Below are 26,742 nucleotides of genomic sequence, written 5' to 3'. Positions count from 1 at the left end.
TGAATAACCCCTCACAGAGAATTCTTTAGTTATTTACTTGGCAAAAACAAACTTAACTTAAACTGTAACTTTCTATTCCCGCCCACGCATTAGACTTAGGTCAGGTACACGGGGTAGGCGTATTTAGAAACACCAGTTGAGTACGTTTAGTCAAATGTATATGTGTATGTAATATATTTTAATCATTTTAAACATCATATGGCTCAGAAACCATATCAATGTTCTTACAGTATTATTTTATACTATTGCTTCTAATGTATGCACTTTACTTAACTATAAGTATTGCAATAATATCGATCCATTTCTCTTGTACGAGTAAAAAGACTGATCAATAAATAACACCTTTTTATTGAACACGCCCGTCTCTTCCTTTTCTCTACAATCTGATGAGACTAAGAATGCACGTACTGACTGAGTAAAATAAATTGCCTTGTGCTCACACGACTCTCGAGATTGACTCTTGATTAGGGGAGAGCAAAGTTGTCATGTTCTATGGTTGTCAGAAACTAAATCCCTTCTTGTCTAATCAGGGGAGTTAATTCTTTCCTGAACATTCGAGAAAGTTTCTAGCGAACTCTGAGCTACGCTGGCAAACCCAAAACTTAAGTCTAGTATCGACAGTAGTAGACCTAGTTAACGTCTGGCCTAGGCCTTTACTGCTGTAGGTATTATTCCAATGCGCAGAGCCTATTGGGAAGATAGGAACTAACTACACTGCCTCTCTTCACTGCTTCTGATTGGGTTCTTCTTTGGTTTGTGGCTGGCATCTTTGATGGCATCCTTTTCTGCCTGGTATCTTGTTTCCTCTGCTTCCTTCACTCCTGCTGGAGCACACCTCCTGCCTTCCTCGTCCTTTCTTTTTTTTTTTACTTTATTTTCAATTTGCATACAAACATGTTTTTTTCAATAATGATTAGCAATGTTGGCACGGTGGAACAATGTCTGAACTTGAGTTTGATTATGGCAAAATATAACACTGCTAAAAAATCCCCTTTTTTATTTTGGTTTTATGGACTTAAGTTCTGCATTTGATTTTGTTAACCGTTCCCGTCTATGGTCCACCCTTCTTAATTATGGTTTGGATGATTATTTGGTCCACTTTTTAGCTTTTTTACATAGTGACTTAAGAGCTCGTGTGCGCATCAACCAATCTGGCGAAGTCTCTGATAATATTAGCATTGGCAGGGGGGTCAGACAGGGATGCGTGCTGGCCCCTCTCCTCTTTATTCTTTACATTAATAATTTGAGCTCCTCGCTGAGTACTTTATCAAAAGATGTACCCTATGTGAACGGAGTCCCCATACCCATCCTCCTTTACGCTGATGATGCGGTCCTTATGGGCCGCACACCAAAGGCTCTTCGTATTTTAATCTCTGGCTTTGTCCATTTTATGGCAGACCTAGGCCTGACCACTAATTTAAAAAAATCTCTAATTATGAGCTGTGGCCCCAAAAAATATAAAATTGTTGAGATTAAATCAGGGTCAAATGTTTTGAAAAGCACTTGTACTTTTCCCTATCTGGGGCTGTTATTTTCGAATACTGGTTCGTGGCAACCACATGTTTCTAATGCTAGGAATAAGTTGGGTGTGGCGCCTCGGGGTCGATATGTACGTCTAGCGGGGCAGGGGTCGGGACTACAGTCCCTTCAAACAGACTGACAGAGACCGGTAGTCGGGGTAACGCAGGTTTTATTGCTTTAAACGTTCTTTTACGGGGTACTGTCTTTCTGTAGTACGGTAATGCTGTCTCCGCCTCTTCTGAGAGTCTTTGTAGGCGTTTCTCCGCTGCTGCTCTTCACACGTCCCGGTGGGTTCTGGGACTGGGGGTCCTGGAGCTCTCCTCCACGATGTCGAGCCGTCCGCCGTGCAGGGGAGAAAAAAGAACAGCGTTTCAGCTGACTGTTTGAGTCCGAATCACGGGTAAGGGAGTGAGGGTTCACACGTGCACAACTCCTTCTATGTACTACGGTGGTGGTAGGTGAGGGAGGGGTAGTGCATTAGGGTGTGAGTGACAAACTACTTTCGTGGTCTAAACCACTTAAAGCCCACCCAGCCTGGAAGCCGTGAACGTACCTCCGGTAGCCACACTTCCCTCGATGAAGTGTGGCTGGGCGAAGCGCCTTCCTGGTGGCCTCCTGGCTTGTCGGTTTCTCCCTTCCGCTGTCGACTCTCCGTGCTTCTTTCACTCTCCTCGTCTGGGACCGCCTCCTCACTTCTTCGCCGTTCTCCCGCTCTTGCCTCTGCCTCTGGCCTCCGATGTTCCTTCGTTTCCCGGCTCCACTCCGCTCCTCTGTCTCCCTCGCTCCTCAGCTCTCGGCTCTCCTCCACCTTCGTACTCCTCTCGCCTTCGTCCTCTCCTCGCCAACCGTCCGTCTCTCCTTCTTCACCTCCGGGTGTGTAACACACCTGTGCGGAGTCGTGGGCGGCTTTTACCTGCACATAGGGGGCGTGTTCAGCGACGTATTCCCTGTCCAGCTCCGCCCAATTAAAGTAGCAGGACTCTCCAGCCTCCTCGGGGTCCGGACCGTCGGTGTCTTCCGCGTTCCTCCAAGCGCCTGCATGCTGTTCAAAGAGAGGTGAGACAGGTAAGCCAGGCCTCCCCGGACCCACCCCGTCACACCCCTCCCCCCTTAGAATCTCCCGATCGGGGAGAGGAAACCGGGATAGAAAGTCCGCATTGGCATTGTCTTTCCCCTTACGGTGCAGTACTTGGAAGGAAAAAGGTTGCAACGACAGGAACCACCTCATGACTCTCGGGTTGTTGGAGGCGTTGCGGCTCATCCATTGGAGCGGGGCGTGATCTGTGTACAGTTTGAATGTGTGACCCTCCAGGTAATACCTCAGCTTGTCTACTGCCCATTTTATCGCTAGACACTCTTTTTCGATGGTGGGGTACCTCACCTCCCTGGGGAACAGTTTCCTGCTGATAAAGAGGATAGGGTGCTCAAGTCCTTCCTCTGTTATTTGTGACAGGACAGCCCCGATCCCAAAATCGGAGGCGTCCGTATGCAGAACGAAGGGTCTGGTGAAATCAGGGGATATGAGAACTGGGCGGGAGGTGATTGTCTTTTTGAGGGTATAAAAGGCTTTTCTCATCTCCGGTGTGGGATTCCGAAAGTCCGACTTCGGGGTTTTCTTCAGGGTGTCTGTGAGGGGGGCTGCAATGTCCGAAAAGGCGGGTATGAATCTCCGGTAGTATCCCACCAACCCCAGGAAGGCCCTCATCTCGCGGAGGTTGGTGGGAAAGGGGGTGTCTGCGATGGCACGCACTTTTTCGTTTTGGGGTTCGATGAGCCCCCGTCCCAACACGTAGCCCAGGTATTTCACCTTCTGGAATCCGATCCTCGATTTCTTTGCGTTGATGTGGAGCCCGGCTTTGGTTAACTGCAGCAGGATGGTTTCTAGGTGTCGGAGGTGTGTTTCCCAGTCCGGGCTGAAGATGATGATGTCGTCCAAGTAAGCTAAACTGTATGCCTGGTGTTCTCGTAGCACCTCATTCATTAATCGCTGGAATGTTGCGGGCGCTCCATGTAGCCCGAACGGGAGGACAGTAAACTCATATAAACCGTCCGGGGTAGAGAACGCTGTTTTCTTGCGATCTTCTTCCCGTAGTGGCACCTGCCAGTATCCCTTGGTTAGATCTAGGGTGCTGATGTATCTGGCTTCGCCCAACTTTTCGATTAATTCGTCTATCCTTGGGATTGGGTAGGCGTCAAAAGAAGACACAGCATTCAAGGCCCGGAAGTCCATGCAGAACCTGCTACTCCCATCTGGTTTGGGTACCATCACGATCGGGGATGACCACTCACTTCTCGAGGGGCGGATGACTCCCAGGCGGAGCATTTCCTTCACCTCTTTGCTTATGGCTTCTCTTTTGGCGGCCGGTATTCTATAAGGACGCTGCTTGACAATGGTCCCCCTTGGTGTGTCGATTCTGTGTTCGGCCAGGTTCGTGGATCCCGGGAGGTCGGAAAAAATGGTCGCCCGTCGTGTAAGAACACTTTGTAGCCCTTCTCGCTGCTCAGGGAATAGCTCTTCATTGATAACAAGATGTTGTACGGTGTTTTCCTTCTTGGTGTCTTTAGCGGGGTGAGAATAGGCTATGACGGGAGGGGCTCCGAGCCATTTCTTCAGGACGTTGATATGGAAAACCTGGCTTCTCCTCCCCGATAACCATAGCCGGTAGGTTGTGTTGCCAATGCTTTCGATGACCTGATAAGGTCCCTGCCACTCCGTTTGGAACCTCTTCGAGGTGGAGGGTAACAACACTAGTGCCCAATCGTTTGCTTCCAGCTTTCTCCATTTCTTTCCTTTGTCATAGTGGTGTTTTTGTTTGGTTTGACTCTTCTCCAGTTGTGAATAAGCCAGCTCCCGTATTTTCCCTATTTGGTTTTTCAGGGTTTGGCTATACTCAAGGAGCGTTTTCGTGTCTCTTGTAGGCTCAGCCTCCCAATACTCCTTTGTCATGTCTAACAGACTCCGTGGCTGTCTTCCGTACAGCATTTCAAAGGAAGAACATCCCAGGCTGCTCTGGGTTTGGCCTCTAATGACATAGAGAGCAAGAGGAAGTAGCCGGTCCCAGTCCTTGTGGTTTGCTGTCAGCATTTTCTTTAGGATGGTCTTGAGGGTCCCGTTATATCGCTCCACAAGACCGTCCGTCTGTGGGTGATATATTGATGTCTTGATCTGATGCATGTTCAGCAGGTGTCACACCTCTTTCATGACTCGTGACATGAAGGGGGTGCCTTGGTCGGTAAGCACCTCCTTCGGGAAACCGACTCGGGAAAATAGTTCCAGGAACTTCTCGGCTATATTTTTGGAGGTGGGGGACTTCAGGGGAAAGGCCTCGGGATATCTGGTGGCGTAGTCCACAATGACCAGGGCGTATTGGTTTCCCCTAGTCGTTTTTGGGAGCGGGCCGATGAGATCCATTGCCACCCTCTCGAAGGGGGTCCCGATGATCGGTAGCGGCTGTAGGGGGGCTGCTGGGGGTCTGTGTACGTTTTTGCGCTGACATACGTCACAGACCTGGCAGTGGGTCTTGATGTCTTGGTAGACTCCTGGCCAGTAGAAATTCCTCAGGATGTTCTGGGTGGTTTTCTCGCTCCCGATGTGTCCTGCTAGGAGATGGGTGTGAGCGTAGAACAGAATCTGCTCCCTAAAGCATACCGGGACCAGAAGTTGTTTTGGTTCGTTTTCCTTCGCCTGTCTGTATAACAGGTCCTCTTGTATCAAAAACCGAGGGTATCGGGGGCTCGGGTTGTCCTGCTCTGCATGGGCCTGTTCCCAGGCATTGAACAACGTTGAGTCGTTGGATTGCGCAAATTGGAAACTCCGGTCGCCCTCCCACGGGTCAGGGGCTATGAGCACTGTTTTTGGGTCCACCCTCCCTCTGTTCAGCTTCTCAGCAAACAGGTCTAGGAAGTGGGGGTTATCAGTCCCCAGTAGGAGCTCCTCTGGAAGGTTGTCCATTATCCCCACCTTTACAACCACCTGCCGCCCCCCCCTCCATCTCTATAGGGACGCTGGCGACCTGGTAGCTCTTTACGTCTCCATGTACGCACTTAATATGTACCAGGGAGTTGGGCATTACCTGGGAGTCACACACAAACCTACCCTGTATCACCGATTGTTTGCACCCAGAGTCCAACAGGGCTTTTACCGTCCTGCCATTTACTAGGACACTCACGTGATAAGCGCCTCCAAGCTCCGCTGAAAACAGAACAGCACGAGGTAAGTAGCCAACCTCCATGGGTTCTTCTTGTATTCTCTTCTTCGGGCAAAACCGGGCTATGTGGCCCCATGTGCCGCAATCGAAACATTGAGGGCCTCTCGCAGTAGACACATCTGGGTTCAGAGGTCTGGGTGCAGGAAGCCCGGGAGGAGGTCGGGGTTTCCGGTCTACCCGAACCGGTGGTCTTGTGAGTTTTTCGGGTTCCGTCGGGTGTAACCTGGGTTGGGCCCGTGAATAGGTGGAGGCCATCTCCATCGCTTGAGCTGTGGTCAGGTTGGAGTGCTGTCGTAACCAGCGCTGGGTCCCAAACGGCAGAGCCTCCAGATATTGCTCTAGGTAGATCTTGTCCATTATGGCCTCCTTTGTACTCAGGGCTGGGGTCAACCACTTGTCAGCCGCCGCTTTCAGCCGGAAAAACAGTGTTTTAGGGTTTTCGCCCGGGGTTCCTCTCTCCTTGCGGAAGCGGGCGCGATAGGCGTCTGCATCCAGCCCTAAGTGATCAAGGATGATAGTCTTTATCTGCGCGTACGGGGTCTGTCCATTTCCGTTGGCCACTTGATATGCGGCCTGGGCTTCTCCTGTCAATAGCGGGGCAAGAAAGAACGGCCACTTCTCCAATGGCCACCCACACGCCAGGGCAACTCTTTCAAAGTTTATCAGGAAGGCATCCGGATCGTCCCCAGCCACGTATTTTTGTAAGGAGATGCCGGATGGGGTGGGGTTATGTTGTCTTACTACTTCTCTCACTGGGTTACCGGCTGGATCAGTCCTTAGCGGTTGCAGTTCCTCAATTGTCTTTACCACGCTTTCTCTGAGTGCAACCCTGTCGGCCTGGGCGGTGACTAACTGCTGTTCCACGGCCCAGCCCAACTGCTCCTGTCCTTTCACTAGACGCTGTAGCAGCTCTTCCATCTTTGGATCCCAGATGGCTATCGGATTGCCCGCATTCTCCACCACTTGTGGCGCCTCGGGGTCGATATGTACGTCTAGCGGGGCAGGGGTCGGGACTACAGTCCCTTCAAACAGACTGACAGAGACCGGTAGTCGGGGTAACGCAGGTTTTATTGCTTTAAACGTTCTTTTACGGGGTACTGTCTTTCTGTAGTACGGTAATGCTGTCTCCGCCTCTTCTGAGAGTCTTTGTAGGCGTTTCTCCGCTGCTGCTCTTCGCACGTCCCGGTGGGTTCTGGGACTGGGGGTCCTGGAGCTCTCCTCCACGATGTCGAGCCGTCCGCCGTGCAGGGGAGAAAAAAGAACAGCGTTTCAGCTGACTGTTTGAGTCCGAATCACGGGTAAGGGAGTGAGGGTTCACACGTGCACAACTCCTTCTATGTACTACGGTGGTGGTAGGTGAGGGAGGGGTAGTGCATTAGGGTGTGAGTGACAAACTACTTTCGTGGTCTAAACCACTTAAAGCCCACCCAGTCTGGAAGCCGTGAACGTACCTCCGGTAGCCACACTTCCCTCGATGAAGTGTGGCTGGGCGAAGCGCCTTCCTGGTGGCCTCCTGGCTTGTCGGTTTCTCCCTTCCGCTGTCGACTCTCCGTGCTTCTTTCACTCTCCTCGTCTGGGACCGCCTCCTCGCTTCTTCGCCGTTCTCCCGCTCTTGCCTCTGCCTCTGGCCTCCGATGTTCCTTCGTTTCCCGGCTCCACTCCGCTCCTCTGTCTCCCTCGCTCCTCAGCTCTCGGCTCTCCTCCACCTTCGTACTCCTCTCGCCTTCGTCCTCTCCTCGCCAACCGTCCGTCTCTCCTTCTTCACCTCCGGGTGTGTAACACACCTGTGCGGAGTCGTGGGCGGCTTTTACCTGCACATAGGGGGCGTGTTCAGCGACGTATTCCCTGTCCAGCTCCGCCCAATAAAAGTAGCAGGACTCTCCAGCCTCCTCGGGGTCCGGACCGTCTGTGTCTTCCGCGTTCCTCCAAGCGCCTGCATGCTGTTCAAAGAGAGGTGAGACAGGTAAGCCAGGCCTCCACGGACCCACCCCGTCACACCGGGTAAAGCTATAAATTGTGTCACCTCCTTGAGACAACCCAACCACGCTGATGTGATTACACCACTAGTAAAGATTTATCAAACCCAATGCATCCCAACTGATACTTATGGCGCCGAGGTTTGGGGTTACACAAACTGTATCCATATCCAAACCGAAGAAAATAGGTTTTGTCGGAAGGTGCTGGGTGGGGTCATTTGTTCCCCTCACTATATATGCCATAATGAATTAAACATCTCATATATAGAAGATTTTGTAAGATCAAGACCAGCTCTCTTCTGGCTAAAAATATGGATTAACCCGGCTGCCACCTTGACCCGCGATATAATCTTGGACTGCCTAAAATGTGGCAGGGCACACTGTATACCATGGTTAAAAGCTGTAAAAGAATGCCTTGACAGCGTAGGACATGGTTATTTGTTTACTTCACCCAGTTTAATAAATCGCTCCCACAAGACTATTATTCATAGGGCACTATATCACCTGTATAGAGAAGAGCGGGAAAGGAAAAACCTGTCAAAGTGTACCGTTATAAAATACATGGGCTATTCTGAACCTCAAATTAAACATCCAGGCCCCCCACACAGATATTTACGTCTACACCTTGGCAGATGGAATAGGAGTCTACTGTTTCGCTTTCGTGATGGGAGCATAGTAAATCTACTAAACTTCCCTTTGGGTTACAACAAACATCTAGAAACTCTGTATTGTCCTTGCAACCCAAATATGAAACAGAGCCTTATGCACTTTTTGTTTTTCTGCTGCTTTTATCAAATTCTCTCCGCTCATTATTTAATGCCCTATTGTAGAAAACATAAGTTGACTTGCTTTAGAAAAGCATTGAGGACCTTTTTATTACTGGGATCAGATGAAGTAATATTCAGAGGGAGCTGCTTTCTCAAAGCAGCCGTTCGAACACGAACCACTTTATATATTGATGCATAACACCCGCACACTGTACTTTTTATGCACTTTATAAATTTTCTTTTTGTACATTTGGCACTTTCTGCTTCTTTGCACATGACTGACGAGGACACTTTAATGTTGCTGTTAATATTCATCGTTTTTAACTCTGTTTGTTAGAAAACATTTTTAAATTGTATATAATGCTGTTTTTAAAAAGGAGGGACATTCTGTGTGTTACTGTGAAATTGATTGATTGGTTTGTGTCTTTTTTCCAGCTGTCATATTATTATTGTACTGTACTGTTTTGAAACTATACTTGCATGTACTTTTATGGATGTTTTTATTCCGAATAAAGATCTTTTGACTTGACTTGAATAATGATTACATTAAGTATAGCAGCAGCAAGGTCAAAGAAAAACCCGTTGTTACATTAACAGCCTGATTGGTACAGCATTTTGCCTCGAGAGCTATGGGGGTACAAACTTTGTACATTAATTCTAATGCATTGCTATTTAACAACCAGGGGTCACATGATGTCACATGTCATATACCAACCAGCTCATCATAATTACAAGGTGAAGCAGACTCTGGACATATTGAGGTTCTGTAATCTACGTATCAATAAATCAACCATTTCCCGCCCTATTCTGTTCTTCCTCTGATTCAGTTGCTGCAGCCTGTTTTGCCAAATATGCCCTGTACGGATCCCAGATGTTCTTTGGTTTGCTATGCACAGGCTTAAGAGCATTTACATTTTCAGAGTGTATACTGCAATAGGTTAAATGTGCACACCAATACTTTAATTTGGGCAAGGGGTCTCTCATCCATCGCAATGCCATCCTGCACTAAGTTACCAAAATACCCAGGGATAACAGCCTCCTCATGGCCTTGGGGTACCCTTTAGTATAGCCTAACAAGGCCTCCAAAGGGGTCAACTTCAAATCCACCCCTGCCATGTCTTGTAGGGCAATATGCACTGCCTCCCAGACCTATGCATTCCAGGGCAGCTCCAGGCGAGATGTGTGAAATTTGCATCTGATACCTCGGGCATCTATCACTGTTTCTGAGGCCATACCTAAACAAGCGAGCTGGGGTGTAATAAACTCTTTGCAAGAACTTAAAGTGTATTAAGTGATGTTTGACATTTTGTGAGACAGATTTCATGCTTGTGCAGCAGTATGACCATTGTTCATCTGTTATTCCGCACGCCACTCATGTAATGCTTTAGTGTTTAAGGGCCCGGTCGCTGTGTTGGAGAGAATGTTCAAATTTGATATCATGTGGTGTTGGAATTTGGCAAATAGTAAATAAGTTAGAGGTGTGCATTCCTGCGGTTCCTCCTATATCCTCACCTAATACTGCATGGAGTGAATGACATGCGCAGAAGTAATGACATTTAGCAAGCATGTGGGCATCCAATGTATCTGATTGTATCTTATCCTACTGCTTGACCACCCTGTCTTGAAAGAAGTCACCAGCAGTGTTGATTTCTAGCAAGTGCATTGCTGAGAGGAATTCTCTTTCCTTCCCCATTGGTAACCAATTGCACAACTCGAGTGTTAGTTTAAGAGAGTAGAGCGGAGTCATACCATGCTTGCCAGCGGCCATCCAGAGCAGATTCCTAGTACACCCAACTGGGTCGATTACATTAAAGCGTCTGCATGGCTCTGTGAACAAAAACTGGCAATGACAAGAGGTACACAGTCTCCCTTTCGATGAACCATTGTGGATTGTCTTGAGTTCAGTGTAGCCACTGATATGCATGCAAAGCTGTGCAGCGCAGTAGTATAATTTGAAATCAGGGGCGTTAAGTCACCCTGCAGAATATGGCTTGAATTATATATCCCATTTTACCCATGGCTGTTTCCCAGCCCATACAAATGGAGTCAGGAGGGATAGCAGCATGCAAAAGAAAGAATTTGGTAATAATATAGGTATATTAACAAATAGGAACAGAAACCGTGGTAATACAATCAGTTTCAGGAGCGATACTCGACCAAGTAGGGACATAGGTAGTCTGATTCATTTCTCAATAGATTCGGTAAGTTTCTGTATCGCCTGTCCATAATTTTTGCGGATAACAATGTCGGAGTCGGTATGTATTTACCCCCAAGATAGCGAGTCGGTTCCGAAGTCCACTCAATGAGATAAGTGACCATCACTGGGAGAGTAGAAGGTGTCAACGGAGATGCGATGGATTTGCTCCACTTAATGCATAAGCCTGCATGCCGTCTGAAGCGCACCACCTCCTGAGGTATTCGCATTAGATTCTTTGCAGGTTTGTTTACATAAAGGAGCGTATCGTCTGCGTAAGCAGTAATTATCAGATTATATTGCAGGAGTCTTATTCCGTGGTGACCGTGGAACACGTGCAATGCACACGCCAGTGGCTCCGCCATTAGCGCTTACAATAGTGGGGAGAGTGGGCACCCTTGTGCCTTGTGTGATGTGTATAGGCCCTGAATTAGGTCAGTTCACGCGTACCCATGCCGTGGGTTGCTCATGAAGGACATTCACTAACTTTTTTTATTAATCAGCATTGTACATACAATTTGTTACCCAGTCATTTAATGTCTCAATGACCCTGCAGACTGTCCTACCCATCTGTGCACTTGGTCTCTTGTTCACATCCCCTCTCGCCATGTGACTGTCTGTCGCACTATGCAGGTCTAGCTGAAATTGATTCTTACAACGATAACATTCCAACAGTTCCCCTTCTACTATCCTACCCGCCGCCCCTCCCTTGCTGCTGTCGACCAACCCGCCAATATGTCTCTCGCTGTGTGCATGATCTGGGTCTCGCTCGTTTCCGTCTAAGCCGTGTGACATACTCATATAATCCATCATGTTCGTGGATGTTAGGAAGCTATGGCCCGCTCATGCCTCCCTCTCATTTCCTTCTTGGCCTAGGCCACCAGGACTGGCCTGAGCCTGTGGCGTGCTAGGTGTAGACTCCTGGTCTACATTCTTCAGGTCGTCCACCAACACCCCTCCGGCCTGCACCCTCTCCAGTCGTCCTATGCCTCTCTTTGCATTCCGAAGCAGAATTCTATGGGCGCAGCTTGCCCACTTCACAAGCTCCCGCTTCAAATTGCCTACCCCTGGACCTGCCGGGGCCTTCCACTTGCTGGTGAGTTCGCGTTTTGCTAGTATATATGCCAGGTCTTGAAACCTGGCTGTGACCTTGGTTTTAGCAGAGTGGGAGAATAGGTTGAGCAGCACATGGCTGGGGGTGCATGGGATCTCCTTCTCTGTGATGCGTGCTGTCTCCCTGACCACTTCTTGCCAGTACCCTTCTAACTGTGGGCAGCTCCACATAATGTGAATGTAACTAGCCCCTATCTCCTGGCAGCGAGGGCAACTCGCATCCTCCCGATAAAAATAGCGATGAATTCTGTCAGGTGTAATATAGGGCCTATGCAGGGTATAAAAACTAATTAATTGGAATTGTGCATTTCGGGATACCTTGGTGGCTCGGAGTCGCGTATTTTCCCAATCCTTATCGGCTTTAGGACTCCCAATGTCTGCCTCCCATTTATCTTTTAGGCCCCCCAGTGGCCCCATGGAGTCCTGTCGAATGGCTCGATAGAGGCACAATACCACCTTAATGATACCTCCTGCCAGACGTATGTATTCGCATGTAGAGTGCGTAGGGGGTTCTAGTGTCCCCTGACCCCAGTGCCTGCGCATAGCTCCAGTGACTGCCCCATATAATAGAAAGTGTCCCTGTGGAATGTCCCAATTTGCTGGGAAGGCCGCAAATGTAAGAAGCTCCCCGCCTCCGTATAAGTCTCCTATATTAGTGACTCCCACTTGTGCGCATTCCTCTAGTCCCCTCCAATGACCCCCATGTGGTAGCACCTCCAATAACGCCACGGACTTCTCCGGGGAGTAAGGACGTTTGGTTTTGGGCTTCTGGAGACACCTGACCCAGCAATTTCTTAATACCCTGTGCTCCGAAGAGTTTATTGTTCACTGTTTAATGGTGCCCATTATTGTACTCAGGACATCTGCCCTATTCGGGGTGAATGGGGGCTTCCTTCTGTCCGGATCCAGACTACCTGCCACCCACGGTGTGAAGTGTTGAAGCTGTCCCGCCAGATAATAATTCTCCATATCCGGCACCGCTAGTCCTCCCTCTGTTTGTGCCCTTCTCAACGTAGCCAATGCCACTCTGTGCCTGCTGGGTCCCCAAATAACAGTAGCCATAAGAGAGTCGAGGGAATGGAACCACGCCCTGGGGATCCACACTAGCAGTGTGGTAAACAAATATAGCAATCGGGGCAACGCCACCATTTTCAGCAATGATATTCACCCCGCCACTGACAGTGGCAACGTCCCCCAGAACGCCATACTGCCTTTTAGCGATCGGAGAGCCCCCCTACATTTCCCTCTTGAACATCATAGAGGTCATGATATACTCACACCCCTAGGTATATAAAATAACGTGGTTTCCATTGTAGGTCTCCTAAGTCTACGAGCGGCAGAGCCTCCCTTGTCATCGGGAAGAGTTGTGACTTCTGCCAGTTGACGCATAGCCCAGAAAGTGTTCCGAACTCGTCCATCATGTCCCGGGCTCCCCCTAATGCTGCATCTGAGTCCTTCAGGAATAACAGGAGATCATCCGCATATAATGCGATGTAGTGTGTCTGCTCTGCCAGCCTAATACCCTCATATGGCGTCCCCGAGCGTGCCACACACGCCAGTGGCTCTATCGCTAGCGCGAACAGTAGGGGGGAGAGGGGACACCCTTGCCTTGTGCCCTTCTCCACATTGTATTGCTTGGAAAAGGTGCGGCCCATGCGTACCCTCGCCACTGGGTCCGTATATAGTATTTTAACCCATTGGATGAACTCCTGCACCAACCCCATCCGCAGGAGCACTGCATATAAAAATTCCCACTCAAGGCTATCGGATGCTTTCTCGATATCAATAGCGAAGATTGCCCCTTCCAGCGCCTCTTCCGCACCTTGTTGTAGCACTGCGAACAGTCGCCTGATGTTCAGGGTGGTGTTTCTGCTAGGGATGAATCCCGCTTGGTCGGAATGTACTAAGGAGGTCATATGTTGTAGCAGTCTGGTGGCCAATATTTTACTGAGAATTTTTAAATTGAGTTTTAGCATCAATAGCGGTCGGTATGCTGAGCACTCCGTTGGGATCTTGTCAGGCTTGAGCAGGGGGATCATTACCGCTTCCCTCGTTGTGTGTGGCAATCTCCCACTCTCCCACGTTTCTGCATATAGTTCACTAATCTGGGTGCCAGCTCCACCAGGTATGTGGCATAGAATTCCTGTGGTAGTCCTTCTGTACCCGGAGTTTTCCCTCGTGCCATAACTTTGACTGCCCCCCTAATCTCCCGTTCTGTGATTGCAGCTCCTAGCAACTCTGCCTCCTCCGCCTCAAGGGTATGGAGCGGGAGGGGTGCCAAGTATTCTGCAATTCTGACTTTGCTGTTGCCAGTGCTTTTGTATAGGCGGGCATCATAGTACTCCCTGAATCGGTTACTAATCTCTTCTTGCTTATGTAAGGGGCGCCCCCCTGATCATGAATCGTCAGTAATGCACTTCCCCACCTAGATGGGTTAGCGAGCCATGCCAGTAATCGCCCCGCTTTATTTCGCTCAGCATGTGTCCTATCCATGTATTTCTGGTAATCAAAGCATCGTAGATGCTCTTCCTACACTGCCACCTCCGCTTAATGAATATCTTCCCACCCCCACGCGTCTCAGCACAGCTCTCAGAAATTGCCACTTGACGGAGTCGAAAGCCTTTTCAGCATCAAGAAAAATTCCGGCGCCATTGGACTCCAGATCGACACTGACCATTGCACCAAAGAGAGTTCGTAGGTTATTCATTAGTGACCGAGTAGGTACAAAACCAGTCTGCTCAGGAGCCCCACTACAGGAAGTAAAGGACTGGGCCTGTTCGCTAATATTTGGCAAATATTTTGGTATTCATATTAAGCAGCAAAAGTGGTTGGTATGAATTTTTTGTGGGGGTTTGTCTTTCTTGAACAGAGTGATCAGAGTAGCCTCTCTCATGCTGGGAGGCATGACGCCATCTGTGGACATTTCCTCAAATAGATTTACCAAATGGGGTACCAACTTATCCTGGTAGGCTTTATAAAACACTACAGAGAGCCCATCTGACCCCAGTGCTTTGGGATTTGAAATTGTGCTCAACGCCGCGGTTATTTCAGTGAGGCGCAATGGCATCATCAAGTGTTCCCTGTGTGCATTTGAAAGCCACTTCATTGCTATGTATGATAAATATTCTTCATCCGACTCATCCGAGTCGAATGCGCGTGAGGTGTAGAGCTCCATATATAAGAGCGAAATATGTCCACTATCAATGCAGCCCCCTTTAGTATTGTACCATTCTCATCACACAGTTGTAACACCTCACTCGACCCCCCCAACTGGTCAGCTAAGTGCTGCAAATGTCGAGCCTGGTCTATCCCCATCCCTGTAAATTTTCATAGTTGCATATTTCCCCAAATGAACTACTTCCGTTTGGGCTTCGTCGTTACAATCATCTATCTTAGTTTTTATTTGTGCCTGTATGTCAGGAGTAGACTCTGCAAGCAATTGTTGCTCCAGGTCCGCTAATTCTGTCTCTAGCTTCTGCATTCTCCCTCTAATGGAGCGCAACAATTCTTGTCCTTTCGTTAACTTGGATGACATGACTACATTTAGTTGAATGAATGCATAATCTGTATCCTTACTTTTGAGGTCCACCAATGGCAGGTGAATCCTGGGATGAACCCTTCCCAGCCAGACACCGGAACACAGCTACAATTAAACCTAATTACCATATACTTTTTTTAGCAGAGTACTCGCCCTGGGCTTGGTTATCATATCAAAGAGTCAGTTATCACCAGTCTCAGTCAGAAAAAAATGGAAGTGACCAGTTAAAAAGGATGATGTTCTCACATGTGGGATAAGGAAGAAGGTAACAGTAAAACTAGGTGTACCTTTGAATGTAGGAAACCTTTTGATAATAACCGAGGGACTGTGACATAGTGGTCTGCATTTCACAATTTATTCTATCAAAATATCAATACTTTTTAAAGGTGGCATATAATTAAACGTTACTGTCTAATTTTGCTAAACACTTATTATTTTTTTTTTTAAAGGGAAACATTGCAGTTTACATTATAATGTTAGAACACCAACTTTCATGAAATTACAGTTAACATCAGCATAACATAAGCGGCAGCAGTCCTGTATGACATTTCTAAATGTTTCTACCCGCCACATGATCTATGGGCCACATTAAGACATTTTTTGCTTAAGAGCCCTACGATGCTAGTGAAGTAAAGTAACAGGTAAGTTTAGGAGTGCTCACAAACATTTTGCATATGCCTTTAGAAACTTAGGGGCATATTACCAAGCAATAGCGATAATTATCGCTATTGCTTGCTTAGAGACAAAAATTTACCGCTGAGCTGTGGCGATTTTTATCGCAGATAAACCTTGGTATTACCAAGGTTTATCGCAAATGCGATAAAAAACGGCCGCAATGCATGAATATCGCTGAAAAGTCCGCGATATTCATGCATTACCGAGCTAATGCTCTTAGCCATGTTATCCACCTCCCATTGGATAACATGGCTAAGAACGGGTCAAGGCAGGTGTTAGCTTTTGGAGATATTCGCGCTTAGTGCGAATATTTCCAAAAGTTGGTAATAGGAGATAGCGATGTTAGCGACTGTTTCCAGTCGCTAACATTTTGGCACACCCACTTTGCATGTCATTAGTGATAAATATCACTGACATGGAAAGTGGGGCCCAAGATGGTCGCTATCTCCTACTAGCTGTCGCTAACTGGTGTTAGCGACAGCTAGGTAATAGGGAGATCATTTTATCTCCGCTTTCCTGGCTTTTAAAGTCAAAAAAGCGGAGATAAATCCCCTTGATAATATGCCCCTTAGACACTTATACAGATTTCCGTTTATGAAAAGTAGAAGTAAATGTTGCTCTAGTGCAGGAAAGGGAAGGAAACATCCTCATGTTCATAGTTGTTTAGCAGAAGATATTTCTCCTCTGAGACAAATGTTTTTGCCTATGGAATTTGTTGTGGATCTAAAAGTAAACAATCTATGACATCCTTTGGGAGTAAATTCCTGACTTTTCCATTCCAAGATCTGTGACAACCCATGTCTAATCATAGACGTGCCAGCAGTTATAGAGATCTTTTAGTTTGACCCCAATGTTAAGAGTGCTCAGTAGGCTATGGAGCTGACTGCTATAATTCAAAGTGGTTTTCCCCCATCATCCTATACATTTACTAATATTGTAAAAATAGGTTTCATTTTTGTTACCTAGTGCATAATATTCATACACAGTGACAGCAGCTGGCTGGATCAGACCAACTTTGAAATATTGGTGGGCTTTAAATGAAAAACAGTAATTTTCCTTGTGTGAAACCTAAAGGGAAAACAGAAGATACTCATATTAGAGAAGGTAAGGTACAAAGTAATACCACTGAAGAAAGTGTTCAATTCAACACAAGTGTAGCGATCCTTACCTTATCCAAATAAATGATTAGGTTTCCTTTATCTGACAGATCGTTGTTTATTTCAAACTTGGCAATGTATCTGTCCACCGGCTCTGAAAGCTAGACATAAGACAGCAAGGATCACAAACAATGTAACAGTTCAAACCCTCTTGGACTCACCTAATTACTTGCCTCAAGCCCCTCTTGTACAAAACACCTCTAATCATAGAGCAAGTAACAAACAATGTGGATTATTTACACCTAACTCACTTATCAGAAATAAAGACAAATGTAGGTGTCTGAAAGTGGTAGCCCATTTTTCTACATCAACTGGGAGATGTCTTTCTGTCTGTCTTCTTTTGGTAGCACCTCTTCTTTAATGCAAAAACATGTTGCCCAATCATGATATGAGACAGCGCTCTGAGATTATGTATCAACCTCATCAGCTAGTGCTAGGTCAATCTTGTAATCTTGTAATGAGGAGGAACTTCAATATACTCCTTCATTAGAAATTGGAGCTACACAAGGGAGACACTTGCAAAGTGCTGTAGTATGTCATCATACCTTTTAACCCGCTTTAGGTTTGTGGCTTCACACTTACCCTCCTAAGATCATCAATATCTGGGGAGAATCCAGTCAACATGGAAATGTCCACAATGGTCATGGTGGAATCGCCTTCTCCAAGATACCTGAAAAGGGATCATGTGGAACGCAAGAGTCACTAAAACATCAAACTCACAGCAGACTAGGAAAATTAAACTAACACATAAAAGAAATCTACTGCTTAAACTCAAAATTAGACATGCAGGCACTATAAACATGCTGTGTACGTGGTTCTCAGTAGCTTCAGAAGTAAGGGCCTCCTGAGTGGCAAACTCTTATCGCAGCGTTCCCACCAAAACAGTATTTCATTAAGCATTTTCCATGCCTGAAATATGGTTTTGTTTGGAAGTATGAAAGCCTGCAGAGACCAAATGTATTACATCTCAGATACCCTTTATCCAAGAAAAATTGTTTGCGGTATAACATACAATCTGAACAAAAATTGAATAAATCATCAAAAGGAGAACATTTAAAGCTCTAAAGTGGAAAGTGATATTATAAACACACTGCTCTCTATTGGAGTCTTTCATGTGCTTCTCCCCAACCTCCACAATTTCTTAACGCTTTATGGCCTTACTTACAGATAAATAGTTTACCTCAGACCAACTTTCCTCTGTCATTTGTAACACTTCCTCCAATACAGAGTTTTTCTAACAGGCAAGTAAATATTAATGCTCAAACGGCTTCTTTACTCTGAAGCTTCTTTTTCCTGCCACCCCCGGCATTATTCAATATTGTCAAAACAAGCCTCACTTTTGTATAGAAGTTTTTGATGCTTCAACCTTCTCTCTTCCCGCCTTCTTCTTTCAGCTGTCATTAATCACCTGCTCAGCCATCATTTCTCTCTGGGTCACAGTTTGTTCTCTCAGGAAAGCTGTTGTGGCCCTTTGTTTCCTGTGTGTTGTGCTTTGAGGACTCTGCTGATCTCAAGTCATATTTGCCTTTCACTGAGTACTGTCTAAGAGGTTTGCAGATCTTTTTCTCTTTCTTCCTCTACTCTCTCTCATTTCTACTCCCATGTTTCTTCCACCTATCTCTCTCTTCTTCTCCCTCCCCGTTTTCTATCTCCCTCTCTCTATCACTCTTTTTTTTCTCTCCATCTTTTTCTATCTCCCCTTCTCTTTTTTCTCCCTCTCTTGATCCTCTCTTTTTAGTCTCTTTCTTACTATTTTCTCTTTCTATATATGTGTATACACATATACACATACACATACTCACCCAAACACACACACACACCCCTATATAAATAATACATTTGTCAAATAGAAAAAAGCTACATGTGATTCATGGGCTCTGTTTCGTAGATTAACTAAACCCACTTTGTGATTAAATGTAAGAGATGTATGTGTCATCAGTGTAGTGATGAAACTGAATAGGCGCCCTCATATATAAACAAGAGCACTGTGTGAAAATGAGAGGCAGAGAATGCTTTCCTGTCAGCCTTACGTTTTTGCCGGTTACCACTACCTATTCCGTTATTTCATGGAACATATCAGGGTTACGTACTAAGGGGCCGATTAGGATGGCGGACGGACTTGCGTCCGTCCGCCACCCTTGAGGAGGAGGGAACGTCCGCAGGGGCTGCGGCGTTCCCTCCGTGCTGATTAGGATGTGACCGCCAGGGTGGCGGTCACATCCTCTATATTTAACATTGCGGCGGGTGCAGCTTCAAGCTGCACCCGCCGCAATGTTAAAAAAGCATGTTTTACATTTACATGCACAAAGCGGCCGGCACCGCACGGTGCCTGCTGCTTTGTGCACGCAAATGCAGGGGGGTACCATAGGTACCCCCCATGTGCACCCCCCATTCACCCAGGGGGCCCGCAACGGGCCCCCAAAGTGAATATCCGTATGCTTTTCCATGGCGGAAAAGCCGCCGTGGAAAAGCATGTATTCACGAACATCCTAATATGGCGGACGGTGTCTCATAGACACCGCCTGCCATGTTATAGCTTTTCCGCCACGGTCGGAAGCCGACCGCGGCGGAAAAGCGGCGGACGGAATTCCAGACCCACCAGCCATCCTAATTTGGCGCAGCGGTTTTTCCGCATCCTCCAGGCCGGCGGACACTTCCGCCGGCCCGGAGGATGCGGAAAAACCGCCATCCTAATCGGCCCCTAAGTTACAGAACCCAGTCTGGGTCAAATCTATTGGGAATACTGATATCTTATGTCTTCAGGAAACTTTGGCAATTGACCCACTCCACATAAACGGTTTTAAGACCTTTCACACCCAAGCAGTGAAGGGTGTGAGGGAAGACCAAAGGGTGGTATCTGCACTTATATTTCTAATAGGTTGACGCTAAACAAAATTAATTTTTATACGGGGGAATGTTATTTCCATGTAATTGAACTGACATTAAATGAAACCCACCACATTATACTGACAAACTACTATAACAATGTTCCCTGTGATGATCTTGGATTAGTGGTAAAGAATCTAAATGAAGCCCTGAAGGCCATATGCAATGGGAATGCTAAAGACACAATGGTAATGCTGGTAGGGGATTTTAACTGTGCTTTGTGTAATTACATAGAGTATGTGGTTTTTCCAATGAAGAAGAGAACAGTGCCCATTTTTGTCACACAAGGGCGGGGGATTTGTTTAATGAGATTATTTTTACAACAGATCTTGGTTATGTTAATGGATTACTGGCCACCTCATTCTGTATGCCACACACTTTCAATGGGTGAGGGTTCGGAACCATCATTGATTTTATACTAGTCTCACACATCCATGCAAACATGGCCCTCTCCTTTAGGGTAGGGAATATTAGTCTAAGTGATCATTTCCCCCTTTGTCTACTGCTCAGGCTACCTACCTGCAGACCCAAGAAGTCTAACTTGCCTATTCAAGTGCTGGGGAAAATTGTACTGAATACAACAAATGGCTACACCTTAAGGTGGGCAAAGATAGATCCTGATTTATTGACCAAAAAAGTGATATTGAATTGTAAGTCCGCATTTGATATATGTTTGAGTGATTCAGCATCTGACTTTGGTATTGTGCACTCCTTTAATGATATCTCTAAGGAGGTTAAGAAATTGTTGACGGTTCAGTATTGTAACCAATTGAAAACATCGGGTGCTTCAATAAGAAATGCACAAGTGCCTATTCTAACTTAAAAAAAGAACTGCATAGGCATCCCAGATCCCCAATCAAAATGAGACAGGCTAGATCAGAATATAGAGGGGCTGTTAAAGAGAGGAAGCATATATTACAAAACAAAGCTTGGGAGGCCCTTCATTATGTGGCCCAGCTGAAAGATAGTACCGCGTTCTGGAAGGTCCTGGGAACTCCCTTTATATCTTTCAGTAACGGCCCCTCAGCAATTTCAGAAGAAACTCTCTAAGGTATATAGTGATCAAGGAAACTCGGGGTGGCAAATTACTGATACCTTCACAAATAATAGTGATCGGGTTGATCTCTAAATTACATTAGAAGAGGTGAATAGGGCACTGGCACTCAGCTTGGGTGATAAAGCCCCTGGACCCGATGGGGTTCCAGTTGATATGTTCAAATGTATTGTTCCTTTATGGGGGCCTATTTTAACTCAAGTCATTAATGCCCATATAAGTCAACATTTCTTAAGACCTGGGCACAACCAACAATTATTCCAATCTTTAAAAAGGGGGATTGCCAGGATCCAGGGTGCTTTAGACCGATCTATCTTCTGGACTCCATGATTAAAGTTGCAGGGCGGGTTGTCTTGGAGATCCTACACGACTCGGCATAAGACACCCAGATTTTATTAGACTTACAGTACAGCTTTCGGGCCAGACTTAGCACATAGAACAGAGTTTGAATGTGTCCATCTTGATAGGCAAGTATACTAGAGCAAAAAAAGGCAGTCTTTTTTTGGCTTTCGTGGACCTCACCGCGGCCTTTGATTCTGTAAGACACAACAGGCTGTGGGAGGTCCTTGAGGCAGTAGGGGTTGATCCTCAAATTATTGTTTTTCTAAGACCGTTGTACAGCGGAGCTTCCACAAGTGTCCGGTATGGTTTGGGGGGGAATGCACCAGGCCTTTCTAATCCGGAGAGGGGTCAGACAAGGCATTAATGCCAGTATTAAGTCAACATTACCTAAGACCTGGGCACAACCAGGTTCCAGTTGATATGTTCAAATGTATTGTTCCTTTATGGGGGCCTATTTTAACTCAAGTCATTAATGCCCATATAAGTCAACATTTCTTAAGACCTGGGCACAACCAACAATTATTCTAATCTTTATAAAGGGGGATAGCCAGGATCCAGGGTGCTATAGACCGATCACCCTTTCTGGACTCCATGGTTAAATTTGCAGGGCGGGTTGTCTTGGAGCACCTACAAGACTGGGCAGAAGACACCCAGATTTTATCAGATTTACCGTATAGCTTTCGTGCCGGACTTGGCACAATAGAACAGAGTTTGAATTTGTCCATCTTGATAGGCAAGCATACTTGAGGCAATAGGGGTTGATCCCCAAATTATTGTTATTCTAAGACCGTTGTACAGCGGAGCTTCCACAAGTGTCTGGTATGGTTTGGGGGTGAATGTTTGTAGATGGAACAAGTTAGCTTCAACCAGAAATATATCCTACCTAGGGATTTTATTCTATTAGCTTAGCATGATTCATGGGTTCAAACCATTCCTGCAAAAAAATTGTCATTTACTAGATCAACATCAGCCCTAGTACCTTTTGCCAAAAAACTAGGCAGGAAACCACCCCTGGAACTCCTGCAAATATATAAAGCCAAATGTATTACAATGGCAACCTATGGGGCAGGGGTGTAGGGTTTAGTAAATACCATTCCGCTACAAACGGTTGAAAACACTTTTCTAAGGTATATTCTTTCTATACCCCTGAGTACCTCTGCGTATGTCTGCCATGAGGAGCTGGGTCTCCATTATATTGCTGATCTTACAAAATTAGAGTTAATACTCTTGTGGCGCAGAGTTTGGTGTAAAGATCAGACTAAGTTAAACAGGGAATACTGCAAGATACCTTGAGGTTGGAGGGGGCTTTAATGATTCCCTGGATTAGATTTGTCCATGATTTCATGAACGATCTGGGTCATCCAGAATATTTTTCAAACCCAACCTCCATGCTGGAGATTGCTAGAAAGACTTTTAAAAAAGAGGGCCTCCATTTACTGGATTCCATCAGAATGGTAGGGGAAATTACTAAACTAGTGTGAGGCAACATCAGTTGTTACGTACAACTCCGGGGATGGAGCCTTACCTATCAGTGTTCAACAGATTTCTTTTAACTAGATTTAGTTTGGGAAATGTACATAGATTAGTGTAATTACGGAAAAGAATGATTGGTCCCACAATTTGTTACTGTGTCCCTGTGACAAAATCTCTGAACAATCAACTATGCATTTAGTCTTGTTCTGTAAATGTTTTACTGAGCCAAGGAAAGTTGTATATCTAATTGGTTTACCCACAATTGGCATAAGTTCACTTACTTAAATGTCTTTACATATGGTAGCAGGGGTGCCTATGGCCTTTTAGTTTAAGTCACTCGTGGACTGCAGCACTTTTTGTGCTACCACAACAAAGCAAAGCATGACTTCCAACCATCATTGCAGGCTGACAGAGCAGTTTTAACGTGCTAGATCTACTATGCCATTTAAACAGATGGCAAAGCCCAAACTTTCCTTTTAACATTTATAAATCACCCTTGAGGCAGGTCTACTGAGTCCTAAAGGCAGAGTCCATTATAATAAAAAAGGACATGTGTTTGGCTAATTTCACATTTTCGAACAGTAAAAACGCTGCATTATTGTTTTTAGCATAGAGAGACTAGTAGCCCAGAGGCAAGTATGGAGTGCAGGGTGACAACTCAACAGTGCTGTCAGACCTGTCAATCTTAGGGTGGTTTTCCCCAAAACATTTTGTGTTACGTCTCCATTTTTTGCTGATCTCATTGTTATTGGCCTTAGGAGTCTGTGCACTTGAGCACTGCTGACCAGTGCTTGTGCTCACTTCCTAAAACAAGAAGAAATTGTCTAGTAGCCAATTGGCACATTTAATTTACTTGTAAGTCCTTGGTAAAGTGGTTCTACATGTACCTAGGGCCTGTAAATTTAACACTACTGGTTTTCCTACAGCCAGCACTTATTGTGTCACCCGCTTAAGAAGCCTTTTAAAAATTTTCAGGCCTGCCATTGCAGCCTGTGTGTTCAGTTTAAACTACTATATCAAGCTGGTAAAATGAACCTTTTGCCAGGCATAAATCTTCCTTTTTAATACCTATAAGTAACTCCTAGGATTGGCCTAAAGAGCAGTGAATTTATAAATGTGTACATGTACTTTTAACATTTATATGATCTAGTAGTGAAAAACTCTTATGTTCACTACTGCAAAGCCTGCCTCTCCTGTAAGATAACTTTGGGTTACCTTATTACCTTTAATTAATGATACCTTTTAATTGGGAGCAGGTAGGTAAATCAAGTTTGGTGTCTAAAGAATTGTAATTTAAAAGCCTCTTTAATGATAAAGCTGGATTTTAAGTCACGATTTTGAAAATGCAATTTTTTGAAAGTTATAACGTGTAAAAAACAGCATGTTTATGTTGAGTACTTGAGCAAAAAGTTCTTAAAATTATATTACGTTTGACGTATACATTTGATGATATACTCATTCATGAGTGCGATAGGTAGTGCACACACTGTCTAGGACTGTCAGGCCCTAGTCAAATCCTTATCTTTAGAAAGTTAGCATTTTCTTGTCCAAGCAACTTGGTGCCTGCAGCCTGCTCCTGGGGTCACATGACTAGGTGTAGCTTACAATTGGTCTTTTTTGTATTGCTCTCAGACAGTTAGACAAAGGGGGAATTGGTGGCAGGATAAGCCTTCGCTGATTTGACCACGGGGAAGAGCTGTCACCTATCACAATTGTACATCACAAATGCTCTGTCTGAGCATGCTCACAAAGGGTTTGACACTAGTCTTTTGTAACCCCAGACAAGCTGAGGCCAAGGAAGGAAATTCCAAACACAGGGGTGGAAATCTCCAGAACCTTTTCCTACTTTAAAGCTGGCACCAAATATAGGTATTGGACCCTCAGACACAACTCTTCAGACCTGTGGACACAACAGGAGGAGGACTACTGTGCTGCTTTGCCACCAGAAGAACTACTACCTTGCTGCCCCAATAATCTGCTGATCTTCTGCCTACTGTGCTGCTTGCTTAGAAGGAAGACTGGACCTGCACCCTTCATCCCAGGCTGAAGTGACTCCAAGAATCAGCTGACAGACCTCCTGTGCTGAATTACAGGGACGTAAGAAGCTTCAGAGGTCCAGCCCTGAATGACCTGAGCCCTGCTGGCCTTTGCTGGAATGAGAACCCAATCGCACGGGGTGCCCTTAAGATTCAGGTCCTGGACCCTTGCTGTGGCATCAGTAGAGCTTCTCCTCAAAGAAAAAGAGAAACCCTACATTTTAGACACTTCACGACTGTGAACGGGCCTGGTTGTGCCAAGATCTTATCACCCGCCAACATGAAGTTTCGGTGAACCCAACTCTCTGCTCCACAGTGACCATCCAAGATGCCTCGCAATGCAAGTGCCGCACCTCACGCTACAACCTTAACTTCCCTCGATGACTAACAACATGAATCGTCAGTATCAACCATCTGCCACGCCCGACAGAATCTTTGTGCTACAACAACAATCGTCAGTGATGCCCAGCCTGCTCTACGCGCTACATCGGAAACCTTCTAGGCTGTTCTACCTGCTCCTTGCGGCACCCTCCATTGTGAACTGGCCTTTTTGTGATGGGGTTTGAGAAGGTAAGATACTCAGTGGGACTAACCTGTATCCGGTTCACACTCCATCACAGTTGGCCTGAATGTATGACTTTCACCCTGCCTCACACAACCAGATAACAGCGAGAGATACTTTGTACTTTTATGCCCTATACATACTTTAAAAAAATGAATTGCATATCTCTGGTTCTACTGATTGGATTTTTGTTGTTTAGGTCTCAAACCACCTATATTGGTGTATTGTGTTTTCACTTTATTACTTTTAGAAGTACTCCATAAATACTTTGCATGTTGTCTCTAAGTTAAGCCTGACTGTGTTTTGCCAAGCTACAAGAGGGTTAAGCATAGCTTAATTTGGGTCTTGCTTGTGACTTCACCCTAACAGAATTCGTGGTTGCTATTTGCGTAGGGTTTTACTCCCCTCGACCAGTCACTCAATTTTCAACAAGTGATAACTCCTAAATGGGACTTCTAAATATGATACTTCAAGGTGTCAAAAAAATCATTACATTAAACCTAAACTTCCTGCTCAAGTTTAATTTAGCTATTTTAGAAATGACAACTGTATATTGTGTCAGTTTGTTGTCTAAAGTTTCCAGTGACCAATTACTGTTTCACAAGCTGCTGTCTGTGTGACTGACAGCCTTCTGCTTTAATGGGGAAAGATGTAAACAACTCCCTGGATAGAAAACAAAGGACCTGCTGAGGAGACCGGTGTGCCCTACTTCGGGCAGTGTGGACAGAGTAGGTGTGAGCCCAAAAAGAGAACTTCAAAAGGCAAGACGCCTGTTATGGGCAAATGATCATCACACATGGAACAGACTGCTCTTTTATTTTAGCTGACAGGTTGGCATCTCAGGCACAGAAGGAAAAGCTGTTGTCAAACCAGGTTTTCGAGGTCAGTACAGCCCCAAGTAGCCAGATCGCTGTGTTGGAACTCCATGGATCAAGGGAAAGGCTCTGCCATGTTGGGAGTGGGTAGAAGAGTGCACTCTAAGATAGCCAGATGCCAAATTTTCCAAAAAGACATCATCAGATGGGAGAGGACCTAGTAGCCTATCAGCTAGTTATTCACCACACCCCCCTAGATTTGTAACATGGCATACAAGTGGCACCCCTGACACCCAGACCTCAGATCACATCTGAACTGGAGAAAAGTTTGAAGTAAAGCTGCTCTGTTGTTTCCTGGACTGGGCAAATAGAGGCTGTACCAGGTGTGGGGTGGTCATGATGGCAATGGAGATGGATGCGTAGTT

The 26,742-nt window shown here is 45.9% G+C and overlaps 1 protein-coding gene across 2 annotated transcripts in view; it reads right to left on the bottom strand.

Moving 5' to 3' along the window:
• Positions 1–26,742, bottom strand: part of LOC144826880 (A.superbus venom factor 1-like) — a 1,649,148-nt gene that overhangs the window by 244,310 nt on the left and 1,378,096 nt on the right. For both annotated transcript variants that reach the window (XM_078685340.1, XM_078685347.1), the window contains 3 exons: positions 17,732–17,819; positions 17,161–17,250; positions 16,955–17,060 (listed from right to left, as the gene is read on the bottom strand). In XM_078685340.1, the coding sequence (XP_078541466.1) occupies positions 16,955–17,060; positions 17,161–17,250; positions 17,732–17,819 (284 nt within the window). The remainder of the gene's footprint in view (positions 1–16,954; positions 17,061–17,160; positions 17,251–17,731; positions 17,820–26,742) is intronic.

Source organism: Lissotriton helveticus, chromosome 1_1 (assembly GCF_964261635.1).
Source record: "Lissotriton helveticus chromosome 1_1, aLisHel1.1, whole genome shotgun sequence".
Lineage (NCBI taxonomy): Eukaryota > Metazoa > Chordata > Amphibia > Caudata > Salamandridae > Lissotriton > Lissotriton helveticus.
This window is presented reverse-complemented; position numbering and strand designations above follow the sequence as displayed.